Source organism: Trematomus bernacchii, unplaced genomic scaffold (genome assembly GCF_902827165.1).
Source record: "Trematomus bernacchii unplaced genomic scaffold, fTreBer1.1, whole genome shotgun sequence".
In the NCBI taxonomy this organism is placed as follows: Eukaryota; Metazoa; Chordata; class Actinopteri; order Perciformes; family Nototheniidae; genus Trematomus; species Trematomus bernacchii.
In genome coordinates, this window is record NW_022987720.1 from 19,799,885 (window position 1) to 19,821,688 (window position 21,804).

The window sequence follows — 21,804 nt, forward strand, 5'->3', positions numbered from 1 at the left end:
CAGAGGGGCGTTGGGAGTGGCTCCTTATTTTCATTTAAAGTAACAGACAGAAAATCAGCACTTTTGAAACAGGCCTGAAACAGAGGGGATTATGGGACGCTACAATGCATGATCTGTTTTGTATTTCGAGCCAAACACTTCAGAGACATGTTTGTGTATAACTGAGACCTATAATATATTGATGATAAACAGTATAATAGGGGACCTTTAAGTTTGACATTTGTACTGGCTACACCTGCTTCGCGTATAAGGCAGTGACTCACACAAACGTTTTCTCCGAAATGCAATTAAGCATTTTGTGTGATATGATTTTAATTACAGTCTACAGCAATTTAAGGGATACAGATACAAAGAAACTGCCAGCTCGTACTGCCAATAAGTAATAATCTGTAGATTGGTAGTAAATAATAATAATTAAAAGAATTAACCTTAATGACCCATTTCTGTGTAAACACACTGAATAAAAATATATAAATAGAAGCCTGGCCTGATTGTAGAGCGGATCTCTGTGGTGAACACACGCTACCCACACACTGCTCTCACACCTTTCATTGATTATAGTGAAAGCACCGTGTGGCAGAATCTGTTCCAAATGAAAACATTATAAATCTGAACACCTTAATGATGTCATTCTTCATGTAGCCTTTCTATTTCTTATTTCAATCAATTGCAAAAGTTAATATTTGACCAGATGTTTGGGCATTTGTTCCTGAATGTTTCAGGACACATGGACCACCATTTAACTTCTCAGTTGTCTTCACCTGTATGTGGATGTTGACTTGAGCCAATGCCATGGATGCTAATGTGACTCTCTTCACTTTTCCACAGTATGAGTTCTCACCCCAGACGTTGTGTTGCTATGGCAAACAGTTGTGTACCATATCCAGGGACGGCACCTACTACAGCTACCAGAACAGGTAAATGATATACCGACTTTGCTGAGAGGCAGAGAGGTGAATGGTGGTTTATGAAGAGAAAAAGGGCGGCTATATCCTCAAAGACTAAATATGGCCCAAGACAACACAAACAGCCATACAAGTCAACAACGTTTTCATGACGTTATTCACATGACCTTTCTTTTATAGGGGTGTCACAAACCCCACTTAGAGTTGTATATTGTGGCAGAGCAGAATGGGCATTATCTGGCCCCACATTGTCCGTATGTCTGTTTTGCCAAAGAGCCAGCACCAAAGCTCCCCCTGCTGGGCAGAGGCTGCATCTGCACCTCCATCACTCCTATGCAACACCATTCGGTTGTTGCAAGTACTCGCTACCAAATGGTGTTACTTTGAACAACTTAAGATTAAAAACATTTGAAAATATATATATTGTTAATGTTTATATTTTCAAAGAAGTGTACTTACTACTTTATAATTTGACAAAATTTGGATCTAAATTCTTAAGAAAGAAATACCTGTGATAATATAAACCGTCCCTACAAAAGTTATCTGGCTTATTTGTTTTTGAGTATCACTCACACTGTTTCCCACAGCATGACCATATCTTTCCTTTATCCACTAATAATGCATGTTGCTTTAGTTATAAATGAATGCAGTGGACAGTTTCTTTAAATGTATATTTCAGCATGCATTTAGATGGTATAGCACTCTCTGTTTGAAAATTCATTTGTTTTTGACATAAAATGTTTCTGGCGTTTCTGTTCCAGTTTGAATGAAAGTGGCTGGCTCATGACCATTTCACCTGTCACTAACATGTCCTCTGCCTGTGTGTGTGTGTGTGTCCATCTGTCCGCTGCTCATGCTCTGTCCTCGGTTGTTTCCGTGTTCTCCGTTAACTGTAACGCCTGTACGCCGGTTTGCCTGTTCTGCTACTGTGTGTGCTGGGTGCCGTTCACCCAAATATGGCCTTCTTTCCGACAGGTATCACTTCTGCGAGAAGTGCTTCAACGAGATCCAGGGAAACAGCGTGACCCTGGGGGACGACCCCTCACAGCAACAGACGTAAGTTACCAGGCCGGGTGGCCAGACTCCACCTGATGATCCTCTGCCGAGATTATCCAGCTGGTTTCTCTCTACTTTTAAAGAGGGGTTTTAATCACAAGGGCACAATTAACACGGTTGTTTTTTTATCTCTCGTGCAGCATGATATCAAAAGAGCAGTTTGAAAAGAAGAAAAATGACATGTTGGACCCTGAACCGTGAGTACCGTCTGCACAGTTACTACAGTTTGACTCTCATTAATGTTATGGCAGTGATATTTCTTTATTACGCAAGGAAAGCACAGAAACATCACATTTTTGTCCTCATCAGGTTTGTTGAATGTAAAGACTGTGGGCGAAAGATGCATCAGATCTGTGTGCTGCACTACGATGTCATTTGGCCATCAGGGTAAGTCTCGCTACGGCTGTATGAGTATCCAACCATTTAAGCATATAAAGTCTACGTTTAACCTTAATAGAATTCTTAACTTGCAGAGTACCAAACCCTTACTTCTTCTTACTAGAATTGTGTAATTGCCTGTGTTACCTTAAGTTGACTCTAAACTCCAGTTTGATGTTTCGTCTTCTAGCTTTATCTGTGACAACTGTCTGAAGAAGTCGGGCAAAACAAGAAAGGAGAACAAATTTTCTGCCAGAAGTGAGTTTCATTGTACATTGTCCAGTTAAACAGCAGTAACATTACATTCATATAATTCTTCTTTGTTTCAAGTTGTCATGATATTAAAGGCGTTTTGTTGTTGTCTTTGCGCGGGTCTCTGTAAAGGATTGCAGACGACCCGGTTGGGGACGTACATTGAGGACCGAGTGAATAAGTACTTGAAAAGGCAGAACCACCCAGAGGCTGGTGAGGTGTTTGTGCGAGTCGTGGCCAGCTCTGACAAAAATGTGGAGATCAAGCCTGGCATGAAGTCTAGGTAAGTTACTCAACTACTGATAAAGTCTGACTCCCTATTGGTTAAGTGTAGAAAACATGGTCGTTTTTATTTTATTGTTTGAGAAACAAACCAGGATAGAAGTGGAGGGTTTTTTAAAACCTTTTTAAGAAACATTGCTCATTGATAATTGATGTATTATGCTATTGATACATGTAAAGTCTTCCAAATCCCGTAAAGTGAATAAAGATGATTAAACTCACCTAGTGACAAACAAATAAATGTAAAATATATCAGTAATGAGTAGAGCTTGCCACATCACACCTTCTGTTAAAGCCATCTTCCTTAAAGCATTGATTTTGGGAATGTTTCTTCTTCTTCTTCTTCTTCGAGAGAGACAGTTGCCTAGCATTTGTTCTTTTAATGAATTTCAAATACAAACCACATGTCTATCGCTCTTATCTTATACATATTTATATCCAATAAAACAAACAAACATGCACGACAGACCGGACCATGGAGATTATCTTTTCTCCTGTCTTTAAAACTTACAACATTTTCAAGTTAAGTTCTAAAAACTGTAACTTACTTGCCGTCTCTATTTCCCCAGGTTTGTGGACTCGGGCGAGATGGTGGAGACCTTCCCTTACAGAACCAAAGCACTTTTTGCATTCGAGGAAATAGACGGCGTGGACGTTTGTTTCTTCGGCATGCACGTCCAGGAGTACGGCTCGGAGTGCCCCTTTCCAAATACCAGGTATAACGACAGAAACAAGTGGATATATGCAGTTTTTCTCAGTTGTTTGGGACATTTTGTGTGTATTTCCTCTTTGATTAATCCTCTATATTTGCTTTTCAGACGGGTTTACATATCATACCTCGACAGTATTCACTTCTTCAGACCACGTGCACTAAGGACTGCAGTGTACCATGAGATATTAATAGGCTACCTGGAGTATGTGAAGAAACTGGGGTGCGTTGAACATAGTTTTCACAAAATCTCAGATAATACTTTAGGTATCATTCCTGCAATTGGCTAAACAACTCTTGTTGCCCTCAGGTATGTGATGGGTCACATCTGGGCCTGCCCCCCCAGTGAAGGAGATGACTACATCTTTCACTGCCACCCCTTCGACCAGAAGATCCCCAAACCCAAGAGGCTCCAAGAGTGGTACAGGAAGATGCTGGACAAGGCTTTCGCTGAGAGGATCCTGCACGACTACAAGGTCAGAAAATTATCAAAAGTGCAATATTCAGTCTCAAGATTCTCACAGTTATAGTTTAAAAATGTTGCCACCATTTTCAACTGTACAGTGAGTAAGTCTGGGTGTCTGTTGTGATTAGCCGTCAGTCACATACAATACCATATTACCGTATCAATTTAAAAAAAAAATAAAAAATGTATGAAGTAAAGAGCCTACTCTAAAGGAGGCTGAAGTACGAGAAGATAATTTAGTATATTTGTTTACTGTTCAAAAAACTATATTGTACCCAGTTTCTTTTATGGAGACATGGTGGTTCACAGCTACTCGTGTATGAATGATAGTTTAGATTTAACCAGATGATCTGTTTTAATAATCCGTTTGATCGTATTTTTTTTACAGATAACAGCCTTCCACACCAAGAACAATAACTAATATAATTATTAACTATTATTAGTAAATAATTAACTAATAATACCACGTTGGTATCCCCACTGATGGACCATAATGTTTAGTTAACAGTGCTGCTAAGCATGTGCTGCAGATGGATTTGATTGGCCGTCAGCTCTATAAAAGTATGCCACTGTCATTGGTGTGGTGTGCTTATCATCATCCACTTGAGTGATCGTTCATTAAAAATAACATATTTATAGTTATTGGCATTTTTATCGGTTTAAATGAAGACAACCCTTTATACTAAAAAAGCATAATGGGATGAATTAGTAAATTAAAGTAGTTAAGTCCCTGCTGACAAGACAAATAGTAGTTATCAGCATGTCACTGTGTCCAGAAGTGTGCAGTATAGAGGGGCTTCCCCTTGTGGTTGGTATTGATTATTTCCAAATAAATAATTGAAGGAATTTTGTACAGTATGCTCCATAGAGTGCCACAGTGACGTGTCCTAAAACCCGGAAGTAAGTTAGCATTTTACCACTTCCGGTTCCTTCGACAAAAACCAATGCAATTTCTCCATAGGATTTTGGAAAATAGCTGGATATAAGGTCTGTGGTTGATACAAATTGAAGAGACAGATCACGTTTTGTTCAGCCAGATAATATCCACATGTCTACCCTACTTTTATCATTTTCGAATCATAAATCTAATCGATAGATTTATGAGCGTTTTAGGACGCGTCACTGTGGCACTCTATTAGGACTGATGTTTTTTTTTACAATTTGCCATAAAGAAGCTTTTGAAAGTTTTAAATTTGACCTGGTGTTACTTGCAGGTAACTTGTCTTTTAGAGCTGTGTTGTGATGGACGTATTTTGTTTCTGTGTTCAGGACATATTCAAACAGGCAACTGAAGACCGAATCACCACTGCCAACGAGCTGCCGTACTTTGAGGGTGACTTTTGGCCTAATGTACTGGAGGAGAGCATCAAGGAGCTGGAGCAGGAGGAGGAAGAGAGGAAGAAGGAGGAGAACACGGTCTGCACTGAGACCACAGAGGTGAGTTAGACGGATAGCACGATTGAATGGGTTTTTAAAAAAAGAACGCTCTTATGCCAAAATCAACAGCCCCGTGCTTCGTACTCTTTTTCACCCCAGATTTTATCATCCTCAAGTCGTCATTATATGAAAGCTTTCAGCAGTCATTCGGGCATTGTATAACCACTCATCTTAATTGCATAACCTCATCTTGTCTTTTTTGCAATCGCTCTTAACGTTCATGTCTATCTATTTCAAGGGAGCCCCAGCTGACACCAAGAATGCCAAAAAGAAGAACAGTAAGAAAACCAACAAAAACAAGAGCAGCGTCAGCCGAGCCAATAAGAAAAAGCCTGGGATGCCGAATGTAGCCAATGACCTGTCTCAGAAACTCTACGCCTCGATGGAGAAACATAAGGAGGTAAATTAAATTACTTTTAAATATTTAGGTAAATACCATTATAGTAAAATTGACACCTTTAAGCCAAGCAGTTGACCAAATAATTGCAAAGAATGTTATTTTTTCCTAACTGTACATCTTATTGGTACACTGCGGTAACAGCACACAACAGGACCCATTGGCTTTAGAGAGTAGTGCAGATACTTGCTATTAACATCTTTTTAAAGGTTTCCTGATTTTCTTTAAATTCTATAATAGGTGCGTGTTGTGTATCACACCTACAATTTTAACTCTTGCTGACTTATTGATTTCAGAGTTCTTATTTGTAACGGTACATTTGAACCGTCCTAACAACTTACCTTTACATTTCTCCTCCCTTCTACTACCAGGTGTTTTTTGTTATCCACCTCCATGCCGGCCCAGTCGTTAACACCCTGCCTCCCATCATGGACCCCGATCCTCTGTTGACCTGTGACCTGATGGACGGCCGCGATGCCTTTCTGACTTTAGCCAGGGACAAGCACTGGGAGTTCAGCTCACTGAGGAGGTGCAAATGGAGCACCATGTGTATGTTGGTAGAACTACACAACCAGGGCCAGGACCGCTTTGTATACACCTGCAATGAGTGCAAGCACCATGTAGAGACTCGCTGGCACTGCACCGTCTGTGAGGTAGGGAACAACAGCAAAAAACGGATAGTTTTGATAATCTATATCAGTTTTGAAATCAATGTAAATCTTAACATAACATTGATGTGTTCTCCTTACCTTCCATCAGGACTACGACCTATGCATCAACTGCTACAACATTAAGGGCCACGAGCACCAGATGGTGAAGTGGGGTCTTGGTCTGGACGATGACAGCAACGGTCCGGGTGGAGAGGCCTCCAAGAGCCCCCAGGAGAGCCGGCGCCTCAGCATCCAGCGCTGCATCCAGTCCCTGGTCCACGCCTGCCAGTGCCGCAACGCCAACTGCTCGCTCCCGTCATGCCAGAAGATGAAGAGGGTGGTTCAACACACCAAAGGCTGCAAGCGCAAGACCAACGGTGGCTGCCCTGTGTGCAAACAGCTCATTGCTTTATGTTGTTATCACGCCAAGCACTGTCAGGAGAACAAGTGTCCTGTTCCCTTCTGTCTTAACATCAAGCACAAACTCCGTCAGCAGCAGCTGCAGCACCGGCTCCAGCAGGCTCAAATGATGCGCCGTCGAATGGCCACCATGGCTGGAAGGGGTATGCCAATGCCATCTCCACCTACCTCAGCTGCCCCCGACACCCCCAACACCCCCAACTCTGTGCAGCAGCCTAACACGCCCCAGACGCCCCAGCCCATGCCCACACAGCCCCAGCAACAGCAGCCACCAAACCCTGCCAACATCGTCCAAGGCTTCCCCAACAATGGCCGCAGCAGCCAGCCCACAACACCGGGGCCACAGGGGAAACCAGGGCCTCAGTCCTCCCCTCTTCATCAGCAGCAGTCACCTCTGCCTAACATGCCCCACCAACAGCAGCCTCAGCCACCACCACAACAACAACAACAACAACAGCAGCAGCAGCAGCAGCAGCAGCAGCAACAACAGCCGCTCCTTGCAGCCCTGAAGGTGGCCAGACAGATCGAGATGGCAGCCAAAGCAAGGCAGGAGCAACAGCAGCAGCAGCAGCAGAATTATGCCATGAATGGCATACCCATGAACCACCCACGAATGATGGGGCCCATGCAGGGTCAGATGCAGATGATGCAGGGGCCTCGGGGCCCCCAGGTGATGCAGGCTATGCAGCAGGGCCAGTGGGGTCCGGGGATGCAGAATCCCATGCAGAATCAGCAGGGGCATCAGCCGCAGGTCCCTCCTCAACAGGTCGCCATGGCACCTCAGCAGGCTCAGGGAGCCCCCATGCCCCAGCAGGCCCAGCTCATGCAGAGACCCATGATGCCCCAACAACAGGGTCTCCAAATGCCTGGGGTCATGACTCCCCAGGGGCCCTCACAGCAGGGCATGACACCACAGCAGCTAGGCATGCCACGTGAAATACCTGGAAACATTGCTCCGAGTGCCCTGCAAGAATTACTGCGCACCCTTAAATCTCCCAGCTCCCCGCAGCAGCAACAGCAGGTCCTTAACATCCTCAAGTCCAACCCCCACCTCATGGCCGCCTTCATTAAACAGAGGACAGCCAAGTACCAGGCCACGCAGCCGCAGCAGCCGCAGCAGCAGGCGCAGCAGGCGCAGCAGGCGCAGCAGGTGCAGCAGGCGCAGCAGGCGCAGCAGCAGCAGCAGCAGCAGGCGCAGCAGCAGCAGCAGCAGCAGGCGCAGCAGCAGCAGCAGAATCAGGCCATGCTGGGGTCCCAGGCAGGAATGCAGGCCATGGCAGCCATGGCAAACCAGGTGCAGAGGCCAGTGATGGCACCTCAGCAGCAGCAGCAGCCTCCTCCGCAGGCAGGGCCCCAGGGTATGGCAACCATGGGCCCCCAAGGCCAGATGATGAATGCTGCCCAAAACGGCAATCCCCAAATGTACCGCAGACAGCAGCTGCTCCGGTTGCAGCAGATGCATCTGCAGCAGCAGGCGCAGCAGCAGCAGGCGCAGCAGCAGCAGGGAGGCATGCCTCAGGGCCACAGTCAGTTCCCCCAGCAGCAGCCGGGGCCAGCAACCTACTCCCAACTCCGTATGCAGCAGCAAATGGCTATGCAAGGAGGCGCGGGGCCCTTGGGACAGCTCCCTCCCTCGTCTCAAATGGGTCAGCCTGGCATGGGCATGGAAGTCCCGCAGAACATCCTCCAGCAGCGCCTGCTTCAGCAGCAACAGCAGCAGATGCTAAAGCAGCAGATGGGCTCTCCAGCACAGGCAAACTCGATGAGTCCACAATCTCACATGCTCCAAGGCCAGGCCCAGGGAGGAGCTCACTTACCTGGACAGACAATGGCAAACACCCTGGGAAACCAAGTTCGTTCCCCAGCCCCAGTGCAATCGCCCCGTCCGCCTTCGCAGCAGCCCCCACATTCCAGTCCATCCCCGCGGATACAGCCCCAGCCCTCACCTCAGCACGGCGCCCTACACTCCAGCTCTCCCCACCCCAGCCTTGGAGGCCCGATGTCGGGGTCCATGGACCAGGGCCACATGGGTACACCTGAGCAGAGTGCCATGCTCCCACAACTTAACACGCCAAACAGAGGAGGGTTGAGTAATGACATGGGTATGGTTGGTGACCCGACAGGAGACACGCTGGAAAAATTTGTTGAAGGATTGTAGCATTTTTGGACAGAAGAAAGGCCTTGTTCTGTTTTCAGCTGAGACATTTTTGTACTTGCTGATGTAAAAAGCGAAATGAAATACAAACAAATGAGTCATACGAGGCCTACAGACTGTGAACTTTCCTTAAACCAAGGGACTGCTTTTTCTTCCAACCCAGAGAGTGATTTAAAAGAAGACGACAAAGAATATATTTTTGGTTCAGACCAGCCATGCAATAATTTGCGATGGTCTTTGTGTTGTTTTAATTTGTTTTTCATTTGTTATGCTCTGGTATTGACTTTTTTTTAACAAAACTTCTCAAAACAAAAAATATTTCATTTTATTATTCAATTTTTTTTATTTTGTACCTTTGCAAATTAATATCGCATTTGTGTTGAGAAGACTGTAAAATTATTTGTCTGGGAATTTTTTGCCAGGTTTCACTTCTTGCTCAGTTCCTCTGTTCCTTCCTGGCTAATTTATTCTAAAATGCCATTTTTCAAAAAGGACTGCCTTTGGGAAAGCCTTAATTTCTTTCCGGTTTGCAGAGTCTATGGGAGATAAATGTAATTGTATAGATCTAAGAACTATTGCACACACCCAAACACAAAGCAAGTGTAAGACAAATCTGCAATGAAGCTTGTTAATGTTCACAGGTGCCGGAATGTTCTTTTTACTGGCCTGGGCCCAGTATCTGTCTTGCAAATGTTTAAAAAATGCTTTGTCTCTCGCTGAGTCAAAGGAAATTCTCATTCGAGTCTCTTTTGCCTGTGGTGGGAAATTAACTTGTTTGACTGCTGATTTGTGTTCAGAGGGTTTTGTGCATCATTTTCTCTCTTGCATTAAACTTGAATTGATGATGAACTGTTCTCTAATGTAAATCATGCGGCTAGACAGTACTGTAAATATGCAGAAAATAAGAATGAAATCACTGTACAAACTGGTTCAAATGGCTCATTTCGTACTTATATACCATATTGTTAAATAAACCTGTGTGCCACAGACTCTGCTTTGAATATTTCTGTTTGGAAAGAGTGATGTTGTGTTCAGCATTAGGATCGGAATTATTTCATATTTTTATTAACATACATCCAAATGATTGATCAATCATTTAGTATGTGAAATACTCAAAAGTAGAACACCCCAAATCACCAAGATGATTAGCTTCACCTCGCAGTTAAAAACGCCAAGCAACTCTTTGTGCTTTAATGTAAGCCAAGGAAAAACTCATTTAATATTGACTGCTTTGAAAAAACGATTCCCAAATAATAACGAAATATAAAAAGACAGAAAAATAAGCCAGAGTTCCCAATTTATTAAATAATCGTTTCACGTCCAATCAGCATTAACTTGAAACATAATTATACATTTTTTCCTTAGATTTGATCAGATGACAACTGTTTGACCTTGAAGGTCAAATTAACTGAAATGTATCAATGACATAATAAAGGAGGGTACTACATTGATACATATAAAGTGCTAGTATGTCTTTTTCCAATGCATATAAACTACATTTTAATGTACACCTATATACCATTTTTAATTACATTTTAGTCTGTGTAAAATGTTTAACTTTACATCAGGCAGTGTGATGGACCCCCTAATGACGTCATTACATGGCGCCGTCGCGGGTCCTTTTTCGCTAACATCGTCCGGCGTGTGTCCCTCGGTCAGTTGGTCAGTCGACTTGTCTTCCTGTCCCTTGTCTGTCAACATGTCCCGCTGCCTCGCGCTGGCCCGGTTCGCCCTCGGTTCCTCGAGGACCAACTCACGGCTGACGTCATGTGTGCGAGGACTCAGCAGCGGAGTTACCTCGCGCTCGTTCACTGGAGGTAAGCTGTGTTTATGAGCCGAGTTAGCTCCCATGCTAGTTGATGACAGCTGCAAGATCAAAGCATGGATGTACAAAGTGATGTGAACTCTGCGTCGGATGATGCCTTATTTACCTGCCTGCAGTCCAAGTCCACGAGCTACTTTTGTAGTCCGATATCTCACTTAAGAGGTACAAAACTACAATATGAATAAAACCGAGGGGTTGCTTATAGAACTCAGTTATTACATCATCACATCTCTGCACCTGCAACAGATTGGTGTTAAGGGATTTTGACTTTGCAAACATGACTCCAGTGTCTCTCAGTCACTGAAACAGCTGGCATCACTAAACAGCTGTTCTAAAAGGTTTCTCATATACTTTGCTGTAAGAAAGAGAGAGTAGTATTGTATCTATTCACCACGCTTTTTTACTGGGTCTTAAGATTGTTCTCTAGTGTAGGTATCACATTTCTGGTAGTGTTTTGTAAATACATCTAAGGGGTGTCAAAAATGCGGCCCGCGGGCCATTTTTAATCGGCCCTCAGCAAATTCAAAAAGTATAATGAAATATGGCCCACAAATGAAACGTGTGCTTGTCTTATATTGTGCCTCTTAAACATATATGTGAAAATATATTACACAGTAGTATTCATGTGTTAATAAGCCCACTTTTACAAATAAATTCAGTCGATTCATGTTGAAAACATTTTCTAACAAATCTTAGTTGATAAAAAAAAGCCCAATGACTTATTTACATAACAAGCTTTAAATAGACTCTTCATATTTCATCTTATTATAATCACTCTGAGGCTTCTGTTTAAGGGATGAGTTGCCAACGAGATAAATGAAACCCTATAGAGAGCTGTGATGTAGGCTGTTTTTTTTCTTAACGCATATTCATGTATCAAGCCTAATTTACCTACATTTTGCTAACTTATAACTTAACTTACGAGGCAATATACCTCCTATAAGCGGCCCAGCCCTTCGTATATATTTTTCTGTATGTGGCCCTCGGTGAAAAAGGTTTGGACACCCCTGATCTAAGGCATCCAAAAAGATAAAAATGTAGATGTCAGCTGACTCACCTCTTGCCATCAGACCTGCAGGCTGGACAGCAGCGGGGGTGGAGCAGTCGGCCCCCCGTGTGGAGCTCCCAGCGGGCCGGCCTGGGCTTCAGCCAGCAGTCCTACTACAGCACCCAGGAGGCGGAGAAGCAGCCTCAGAAAGAGCTGGAGAAAGAGCCGGAGAAGCAGCCTGAGAAAGAGCTGGAGAAGGATCTGGAGAAGGAGCTGGAGATGGAGCCTGAAGAGGAGCCTCTGCACACCATCATCAGCAACACTGAGGCTGTTCAAGGTGCCGGAACAGCTGCAGACATGCAACTCCCTCAAAGACAATGACAAGCTTCTGATTTGTTAGATTTAAGATCATCTGACTGTTTTTTTCTACCCCATGATTCATGCAGGTGACTTTTCCAAACATGAATTTCAGGCTGAGACGAAAAAACTGCTGGACATTGTTGCCAGGTCCTTGTACTCCGAGAAGGAGGTTAGTGGTATATTGTGTGTGTGTGTGTTAGTGAGAGAGAATCAGAAACACCTTTATTACCAGGTAGGTTGACACGAGGAATTTGACTTGGTGTCTTGGTGCATACATAAAGTTAAACAAAAATGTAAAACACAGATAGAAAACTATTTTAAGAAAACTATAATAACATACTCAAATATAGCAGTATTTACATTGTAAAAAAACAAGATATTGTGTGCATTAATATAATGCATAGTCTGTCAGAGAGAGGAATAACATACTATTTAGCTTGATTGACCTTTCAGATATAACCTATAACTGTTCTCCTCTTTCCGACCCACCAGGTGTTCATCAGGGAGCTGATCTCCAACGGCAGTGACGCTCTGGAGAAGCTGCGCCACAAACTGATGACGGCAGGTGGAGAAACGGCTCAGATGGAGATCCACCTGCAGACTGACAGTGCCAAGGGTACCTTAACCATTCAGGTATAACCATCGCTGTGTAAGATAGGTCTGCATCAATTGTGGTTGATACTTAATGCAAGTCATTTTCAACGTTTTTATGTGATTGGTTAAGAAGATACATATTACATAATACGCACGCCTTTAACAAATGCAATAATAGCAATCAAGATTTTACTATTGTCTGTTTTCACCAACTACTACTCAAAAAAGGAGAATAGAGAATAATAGTTGGTAAAAAAAAGAAGCCCTAATCAGTATAGATGAGAGGACACCGCACAGAGGGAGCGAGAGGTAGAAGCTTGAAACCAAAGGGTGGCCCAGAAGATGTCTCAGCATCTGGCTGAAATTGGGAAAGAAGAGTGTAGATAAATGAAAAACAATGTGTGCAGTAGAGGGAGTGGCACTGAATGAAAAATGGTCTACCGAGTGGTTTCAACCGGTCCCAGCAGTCTCCTGGTTCCATCCCAGTCAATGTGGTAGAAAAATCTCAGTATCACTTTATTTCTTTTCATGAACAAAGCTTTATGAAACAACGTCAGGGACGCCATTTTGGAGACTTGTAGTGTAATTGTCTCGCTTGTTTTTCGTCATCTTAGCACCGCAATCGATTCAGTCGATCAATGATTGTCCCACAGCAACTCCCTCCCCTACACACAGAATATAACAATTACTAAATTCCGTCCTCTTTAAAATGTGGTTCATCCAAATGTCCCTGTTTGCAAATTTCAGTGGATACTCAAGTGTGAAACATGTTCCTGCAGTGAAGAAAGGCTCAGGTAGACTCTGGTTCCTGGGCTGTTTTTGAGATGTATCGCCCCCTGGTGGATGAGTATTGTACAGTTAGCTACAGAGACTGTAAGTAACTGGGGCTCTCTGTGCTGTGCAGGACACAGGAGTGGGGATGAACCAAGAGGAGCTGGTAGCCAACCTGGGGACCATCGCCCGCTCCGGGTCAAAGGTCAGTGTGTTTATATACAATGAACGACCCAACGAATGCATTACTTTATGTCTATGAATGTCACACTTTTGTTATGATGAAGCCATAATAATCATTCCTTCCCTGCAGGCCTTTTTGGATGCCCTGACCAACAAGGCTGAGGCCAGCAGCACCATCATTGGTCAGTTCGGGGTGGGCTTCTACTCCACCTTCATGGTGGCAGACTCGGTGGAGGTCTACTCCCGGTCCTCTGAGCCCGACGCACCCGGATACAAGTGGTCCTCTGACGGGTGAGAGGGGGGGCGAGGCATGGGGAGGACAGCATTTTATATCAAGAGTGGGAATGAAAGTGTTCTTCAGTGTTATTGTTTTCTGCAGCAGAACAAAGAATGGAAACATACATCTGTCCATCACTGGCCCAAACACATAGAGTAGAAGTGAATCTAAACTAAAACTAGCTATCTGCAAAACAAATTTGGAAGTAAAAACAACATGTGATCCTGAGACATTCTCTGTCATTGTCTTCATCAGCTCTGGAGTTTTTGAGATCGCTGAAGCCACCGGTGTTCAACAGGGAACAAAGATCGTGCTGCACTTCAAAGACGACTGCAAAGAGTTTTCCACTGAGGACAGAGTCAAAGGTATAACTGCTGTTACTGCGGTGATAAAACACATGCGTGTAGCGTCGCTCCATGAGCTAACTAGCTGTTGTTTCTCTTTCAGAGGTTGTAACAAAGTACAGCAACTTTGTCAGCTTCCCCATCTTCCTGAACGGGCGGAGGCTCAACACTCTGCAGGTGAGCCCATGACTCTGCGGTTCAATGTGACCTTACTCAAAAGAAAAATTCAAAAAGGTCATTGTATAAATACGGTTGAGCTCGACCAGTGAAGCTGTTTTTGAGCAAACCCTTCACTTGAACTGTGTAAACATTAGATCTGGGTCAGGTGGGCTTTTGAAGCAGTTACAACTTTCTTTCATTCATTAAAATATGATCTGTGACCCACACATTTTTTATGCTGCCTCTGCAGACTTATATTAGGCTTTATTTGAGTTCCTTTCTGCACACAGGTTTTAAATGAAATAGTCTCAGTATTTACAATATATTCATACCTAGGTGGACGTTCTTATTTAGTATAATTATTTTGATGACTTGACCACAATGCCGCTATTGCGAATGTTAAATATGGTTTGTTAACTGTTCATTTTGCAGTCTGGGCTGAGGAGTACATCTAAAGTTAGAAAGCACTGTAGTAACATTTTATACATGTATGTAAAATATGTTGGTGTTGGCCTCTGATTCCCCTCAGGCCTTGTGGATGATGGAGCCTAAAGAGATCAGTGACTGGCAGCACGAGGAGTTTTATCGTTATGTGGCCCAGGCCTACGATAAGCCCCGCTACACGCTGCATTACCGCACCGACGCACCCGTCAACATCCGGAGCATCTTCTATGTTCCTGACGCGGTGAGCTGACCCCTGTTTTCCCGGGCCCCATAATGTGTCACAACAACCCCGGAAATAATACCAACCTGTCATGTAACTCTCCCCTTAGATACTTTTTTTCATAGGTGGTATTAAGTACAAATGAACTTATTTCATTAATCGTTATTTCTGCATCCACAGAAGCCCAGCATGTTTGATGTGAGCAGGGAGATGGGCTCCAGCGTGGCTCTGTATAGCCGGAAGGTTCTGATCCAGACCAAAGCAACCGACATCCTGCCCAAGTGGCTGCGCTTCCTCCGAGGTCTGCATCGTTTATTATACTCTACTGTATTATTTATCGATTTTTGGCGAAACAAACGGTTTTTAATGTTCCAGCGCTGAGTTTGACCTTGTGTGTGTGCAGGTGTGGTGGACAGTGAGGACATCCCACTGAACCTGAGCAGAGAGCTGCTGCAGGAGAGCGCCCTCATCAGGTAAAACAGCAGTTTTACACAGGTTTTAATGACTGTGTTCAAGGCATAGTCAAGCCTGTCGCAATAACTACTTCTGTTTGACAATATGTTGACCCAGGAACAATTGTGATATGTGTGCAATGTTATTTTCGTTTATAGACCACTTTATGCCACTGATAATGATAATATAAGAATCAGAATCAGGTTTATTACCAGGTAGGTTGACACGTACGAGGAATTTGACTTGGTGTCGTGGTGCATACATAAAGTAAAACAAAAATTAAAAACACAGATAGAGAACTAGAAAAATATTTAAAATAATAAGAAATATAGTAAAATATAACAGTATTTACATAGAAATGGAATGGAATAAAAAGGAATAAAATACGGAATAAAAATTGGCAGTAATAAAACGTTTAAAAAAACAGATATTGTTGTACATTGTGTGCATTAATGTAATGTCTGTAATAGTCTATAAGAGCATACATGTGCAAGTACACACTTTCAAAGAGTATTTTCAGTTAAATAGGAATGGTAATATTGTATATAACATTATGAAATAGTCAAATGAAACCACACAACAAAAACAATAAATAAAATGGGCTCTGTCAACACATTGTGTGAATCGTAAGTCTTCTAATGGCAACAAACAAGCATACAAACACAACTGGTGTAATCACATCATCATATCCTCAAAATCTATATCTCTCATTTTTGGGAATATTCACTAACGATGCAATTCTCAGTTCCTACCTTGTTTTCCAATATTGATCCCCTGATTTATTTGTCTCCCTCCCCCCCTGTCTCCAGGAAGCTGCGTGACGTTCTGCAGCAGCGTGTGATCCGCTTCCTGCTAGACCAGAGCAAGAAGGAGCCGGAGAAATACAAGAAGTTCTTTGAGGAGTACGGCCTCTTCATGAGGGAGGGCATCGTCACCACGCAGGAACAAGACGTCAAGGTAGAGATGCACACAACTTCCTACAGATGTGGCCAAAGCTTGATAAATGTGTTGTCTTGGAACATGATAACAGTGTTGGCCTCCCCCTGCTGTCTCTCTACAGGAGGACATTGCGAAGCTGTTGAGATACGAGTCCTCTGCTCTGCCTGCCGGCGAGCAGACCAACCTGATGGAGTACTCCTCCCGCATGAAGGCCGGCGATCGCAACATCTACTACCTGTGTGCGCCCAACCGCCATCTGGCAGAGCACTCCCCGTACTACGAGGCCATGAAACAGAAAGACATGGAGGTGAGAGGGCGGAAACAATGGCATGTGTGCTGAGAAAGAAAGCAATATCAGAAAGTCATATGTTCTGTTACACCTTACAGAGGGCACATTATCACAGTATCCACACAATTATTGAGCTGTTAATACTCACTTAACTTAGTTTGTATGATGTTCAGTTCTATACTGCTTTCCCACTTCATTTGGTTTACTTGGTTATGAATCAAATCAAAAACAATGATAGATTTAAAGATATCATTTATTTAACATTTTATAAAAACTCTAAATAGCTTTGCTTGCAGTGGACATTTTATCAACTTTTAGGCCTAAACTGAAAACTTGTTTTGTATTTACTATATTACTGCCCAGATATGTTCATCTATGACACTTCAGCTAATTATATAATGGCGCGTTTCCACTACACGGCCTCGCTCGGCCCCGCTCGGTATGGCTGGGCCTCGTTAGGACTGGCTCACTTTATGGCGCATTTCCATTACAGTTTAGGAACTGGGGTAGTATCTATAGTAACGCAGTGTAGGCGGAGCCGTGACGTGATCTTCAGAGAACCCCAGAAAAACAACACAGCCGTTAGCTGTTAGCACTCAGAGCTCACAGCTCCTCATATATGTTCAGAAACTAGACAAAAGTTAAACAAGTACAAACCACAGACTGCCTGTGTCATGGTGAATACAGTCGCTGCTTTATTTATGTCTGTATAGGCCGTTGTTGTGAGTGTGGACGGTCGGAGCATATACTGCGTTAGCTTAGCCAATCTCCATTTAGAACACACGCATTTTAAAAGGTTCTTCGCCTGCCGTCTGTCTGCAGACTTGACAAAGCATTAATTCATGGTTTTTACTAACCGGTATCAGTATGTTGGTACTTCGGCATCATTTTGAAACGTGTATTACAATTAAATCACGGTCAAATATGTCCATCTTGTTGTAGTTGTAGCCCCCTTGCCAGCGATGCTCTCTCTAGTTTAGCATACTCAGCCCGACTCAGCCTCGTTGTCTCTGGCCCTGGACCCACGATTTTATGAGGCCAGAAAAACTGTGAATTAGGACCCGCCGGCCGGTACTAGGCCAAGTGGAAACGCAACCAAAGACGGGCCGCTGACGTCACAGCCCTCTTAAACCGTGCTCCGCGCTGTAGTGGAAACGCGCCATAAGAGTCTGTTGTCCTCAGGCGGAAAGAAAAAGACAAGATTTGGGCCTGCCACTATAAAACTGATCATAACCAGGGGCCTCATTTATAAACGGTGCGTACGCTCAAAAGATGGCGTACGCCAGTTTCTACGCAATGTTTGCGATTTATAAAAAACAAACTTGACGGGAAAATGTGCGGTCCTCCACGCAAACTCTAACCCATGCGTACGCACTAAGCACAACAACGGGAGAGACGAGAAACTGCGACACCGTTGGCAGAAGGAAGAATGGAGAGAAATATGTGGAAATAATACCATAAATAAAATGTTACCTCTCATTTATCAAATATGAAGAATTCATTTTCACAAATTGATTAAAGCCAATCTTAAAATGATTTAACAAATGCCTGTTTGAGACTCCTCAGTGCACACAAAAACATAACTTGGAGAAATAAATAAATACGGAAATGTTATTGATCACCCCTCGATTATGTTCTCTTGTTAAGAAATGTTTTCTCATAAATGATGCGGTAAGCAGGAGGACAGAATTACTTTAAACTGACGCCGTTTTGCATTTCTATAGGTTGTAGATACGAGCATGGTTTTATATACTATCACGTTTAATCGTGTTTTATGCCGTTTGCCAAGACTTGATAAGTCGCTCGTAAAACACAGGAGGTATGGAAACTAAGAACACCATATGTGGTAAATTGTACAGCTAATATAACACAATCCATTAGTTGTATTTCCTTTGGTGGATTATGGATATATAGTTGCTGATCGACAGCTGGAACACAAACCACCAAATACAACAAAATAATTCAGATCCAGTCGTCATGACTCCACTCCGGAGGGATTCCCCGATCATTTCTTAGTTTCTCATCAAGGGGGTGTCTCCTGTCCCCGGGACAAACACACTGCCTGAGGAAGGTTATGTGTATTTTTTTTGTCATTAACTTTTTTCGGACCACTTATTTATTTATTTTGGTGACGATCCGACCTCCATGCTGCTACTCTGGTTCAAACTGCATCCACCAAACAATATGATTTATCTCGACCTCCCCACAATAACCAAAATCTGACACGGTGTGAGATGTCTTTTTTAGCTGTTCTATCGTAATTTCCTGCGATCTTCTTCATGCAGTCAGTCAAAATGAATGAATGAATGAATGGGCGTTTCTTTGACTATGTATAGGCAAATATGGGCGTTACGTGAAGCCTACAAAAGCTGCGCCGCATTTCGAGTTGATTGTGATTTATAAAGGGAAACCGGCGTAGGATGTGCTGTACGCAGTCTTTTATGAATCGGAAAATGTCTGTGCGTATTTATTTGCTTTGTCCTACGCAAGCAACCTTCCCACGTCAATCCTACGCAAGGCTTTATACATGAGGCCCCTGGTCATTATGATTGTAAACTGCTGCTTGACGCCTCTGTGGTGTGTTCAGGTGCTGTTCTGCTACGAGCAGTTTGACGAGCTGACCCTGCTCCACCTGCGGGATTTCGACAAGAAGAAGGTGATCTCAGTGGAGACGGACATCGTGGTGGATCACTACAAAGAGGAGAAGTTTGAAGACGTGAAGCCAGGTCCGCCCCCCCCCGCCTCTCGTGTCTCCAGAACAGCTGTCTCTCTCACGGCTGCAGTCCTGACTCCTGTTTGTTCTCTCTCCTACAGCCTCTGAGCGCCTGACCCAGGATCAGTCCGAAGACCTCATCTCCTGGATGAAGAACGCTTTGGGCCCCCGAGTCACCAACATAAAGGTGAAGATAAGACTAGAGTCTGTCCAAGCCTCAAATGTGTTGAATTCAAATCATTGGGCCATTGTTTTCTCAAGTCAGATAATGTCACATTGCATGATACATTTTCTCTTCGGCCCGTAGCTGACCCCCCGGCTGGACACCCACCCAGCGATGATCACGGTGCTGGAGATGGGGGCTGCTCGCCACTTCCTCCGCACCCAGCAGCTGGCCCGCACCCCCGAGGAGAGGGCGCAGATTCTGCAGCCCACACTGGAGATCAATGCAGGGTGAGAGAGGGAGAGAGGGAGGGGAAGTAATGGTGGCATGGATTTGACTGAATGGAATAAATGGTGTGTTTTGGTCCAGCTCTCACCATCTTGTTCTTTTTACCCTCTGACAGACATGATTTGATCAAGAAGCTGCAGGCACTGAAGGAGAGCAACTCTGAGCTGGCTGGACTGCTCCTGGAACAGGTACTGTGGCTTACAGCGGCATGTGGGAAACATGTTTTATTTTATTTAGCTTGCTGTTAAAACGTCCTCAGTGTTATCCTGGTTTTCGGACCAGAATAGGATATTATACAATTCCACAGCACAAATTGTGTCCGTCCTACAAGGTCATGTCTTACAGTTTCTCTTCTAAAAGACATACCCTCAATAAAGTCTTCCTGCACAGATGATGCACATTTGAAGCCTGACTTTAAAAACATCTGCAGGAAATGTTTAGTTAATGACAATAGCTTAAAAGGTATAACATGATACAGCAATGGTGGTGAAGACAACTGCCATGATCCCAAGCTGGTAGAAAATAACATAGTGCTTTTACTAGCACAAATCAGTAGAAGTGATTGGAATAAACCATGAATGAGTTTTCTGGTTAAAAGCAGCAACATAGTGACTTTAATATGACTGTTGATGGAAATACACATTATGCTGAATTGACTGTTTAAGGTGTTGGAATACAGGTGTTTGCAGCTCCCCTCACTATTGTTTTTGTATTACCTTAATTAACCATTAGTATTTTTTTGAGACTGTCATTACTTGACTGCTAGCTTGTATTTTGTGGTAATTTATACCCACATGGTTTTCATGATTTTTTTTTGGAAAATATGACTTATATCAGGAAAATGTTTTCACAATTACAAACTATTCCAGAGTGCCACACTTTAAAGTCTTATCAGTGCAGTTTTTACATTTACGTCTGTTGTCTACATTCTGCAGATCTATGACAATGCTATGATCACAGCCGGCCTGAACGACGACCCCCGACCGATGATTTCCCGCCTTAACGACCTGCTGACTAAAGCTCTGGAGAAGCACTGAGAGACAGACACTAACAGTGCAGACTGACTGGGGTTTAAGCCTCTGAAGGGCGTACAAAGCTGGATGACTGCAGAAGAGAACCAACAGGACTGTGTTCGTCTGGAGCCTTAAAACCACATCTCTTTCCCTCTAGACTACTTCATTGAACCCTTATATGGAGAGCACACAAAGGCTTTAAAGAGCAGCTGTTGTGAAGATGAACTAAAGGAAGCTTCTCTGTAAATCCCTGTGTGCAGCACTGTTTCATCAGGAGTATGGAGGCAACTCTGATCTCTAGATTCTCATTTCAAAATCCTTGTGAAACACCATGTGTAAAGATGAAGTGTGCATTAAAGCTTTGAAGTGGCAGGAGACTTCATGGCTTCATTACAAATGCAAATCCTTTTTTTGTTAATGTTATGTTTGCTTTGTGGTTTATAAAATGTTAAATACCTGAATGTGGCAATATTTAATGTAATTAAATATTTTTGAACTGGGTCAAACTAGAGTGTTTGTAGATGGTGTGTGAGCTGCAGATGTGTCTTGTCAGTGGTCAAACATTGATTCTCAACAGGTTTCATTGATATTAAAGTATCATTAAATCTAATAAAAAAAAGATTTACCCTGAGCATTTATGGAGCTGTTGACACTTTCCTGTGTTTGTAACCAAT

General features: G+C 43.4%; 2 protein-coding genes across 2 annotated transcripts in view; both read left to right on the forward strand.

Moving 5' to 3' along the window:
* LOC117492467 (histone lysine acetyltransferase CREBBP-like) overlaps positions 1-10,108 on the forward strand; it is a 43,499-nt gene extending 33,391 nt beyond the window's left edge. The window contains 13 exon segments of the mRNA XM_034142738.1: positions 829-917; positions 1,881-1,961; positions 2,102-2,158; positions 2,271-2,348; positions 2,530-2,597; positions 2,712-2,874; positions 3,443-3,589; positions 3,692-3,805; positions 3,893-4,058; positions 5,318-5,485; positions 5,724-5,885; positions 6,254-6,535; positions 6,642-10,108. Of these exon segments, the coding sequence (XP_033998629.1) occupies positions 829-917; positions 1,881-1,961; positions 2,102-2,158; positions 2,271-2,348; positions 2,530-2,597; positions 2,712-2,874; positions 3,443-3,589; positions 3,692-3,805; positions 3,893-4,058; positions 5,318-5,485; positions 5,724-5,885; positions 6,254-6,535; positions 6,642-9,110 (4,044 nt within the window). The 3' untranslated portion in view covers positions 9,111-10,108.
* A 617-nt stretch (positions 10,109-10,725) lies between these two features.
* trap1 (TNF receptor-associated protein 1) lies at positions 10,726-21,751 on the forward strand. Its single transcript, XM_034143187.1, has 18 exons — positions 10,726-10,924; positions 12,003-12,257; positions 12,367-12,449; positions 12,773-12,913; positions 13,779-13,850; positions 13,959-14,119; positions 14,361-14,470; positions 14,553-14,626; positions 15,138-15,293; positions 15,453-15,573; positions 15,676-15,745; positions 16,535-16,682; positions 16,786-16,971; positions 19,541-19,679; positions 19,768-19,853; positions 19,974-20,119; positions 20,233-20,305; positions 21,053-21,751. The coding sequence occupies exons 1-18, from the start codon at positions 10,807-10,809 to the stop codon at positions 21,152-21,154; spliced, it is 2,241 nt and encodes a 746-aa protein (XP_033999078.1). The 5' UTR covers positions 10,726-10,806; the 3' UTR covers positions 21,155-21,751.
* Positions 21,752-21,804: the final 53 nt, after the last annotated feature.

Coding starts and splice junctions, on each gene's coding strand:
- trap1 (XM_034143187.1), top strand. CDS start 10,807: ATGTCCCGCTGCCTCGCGCTGGCCCGGTTCGCCCTCGGTTCCTCGAGG. Junction 14,471..14,552: donor CACTGAGGACAGAGTCAAAG/GTATAACTGCTG, acceptor TTTCTCTTTCAG/AGGTTGTAACAAAGTACAGC. Junction 15,294..15,452: donor TCTTCTATGTTCCTGACGCG/GTGAGCTGACCC, acceptor CTGCATCCACAG/AAGCCCAGCATGTTTGATGT.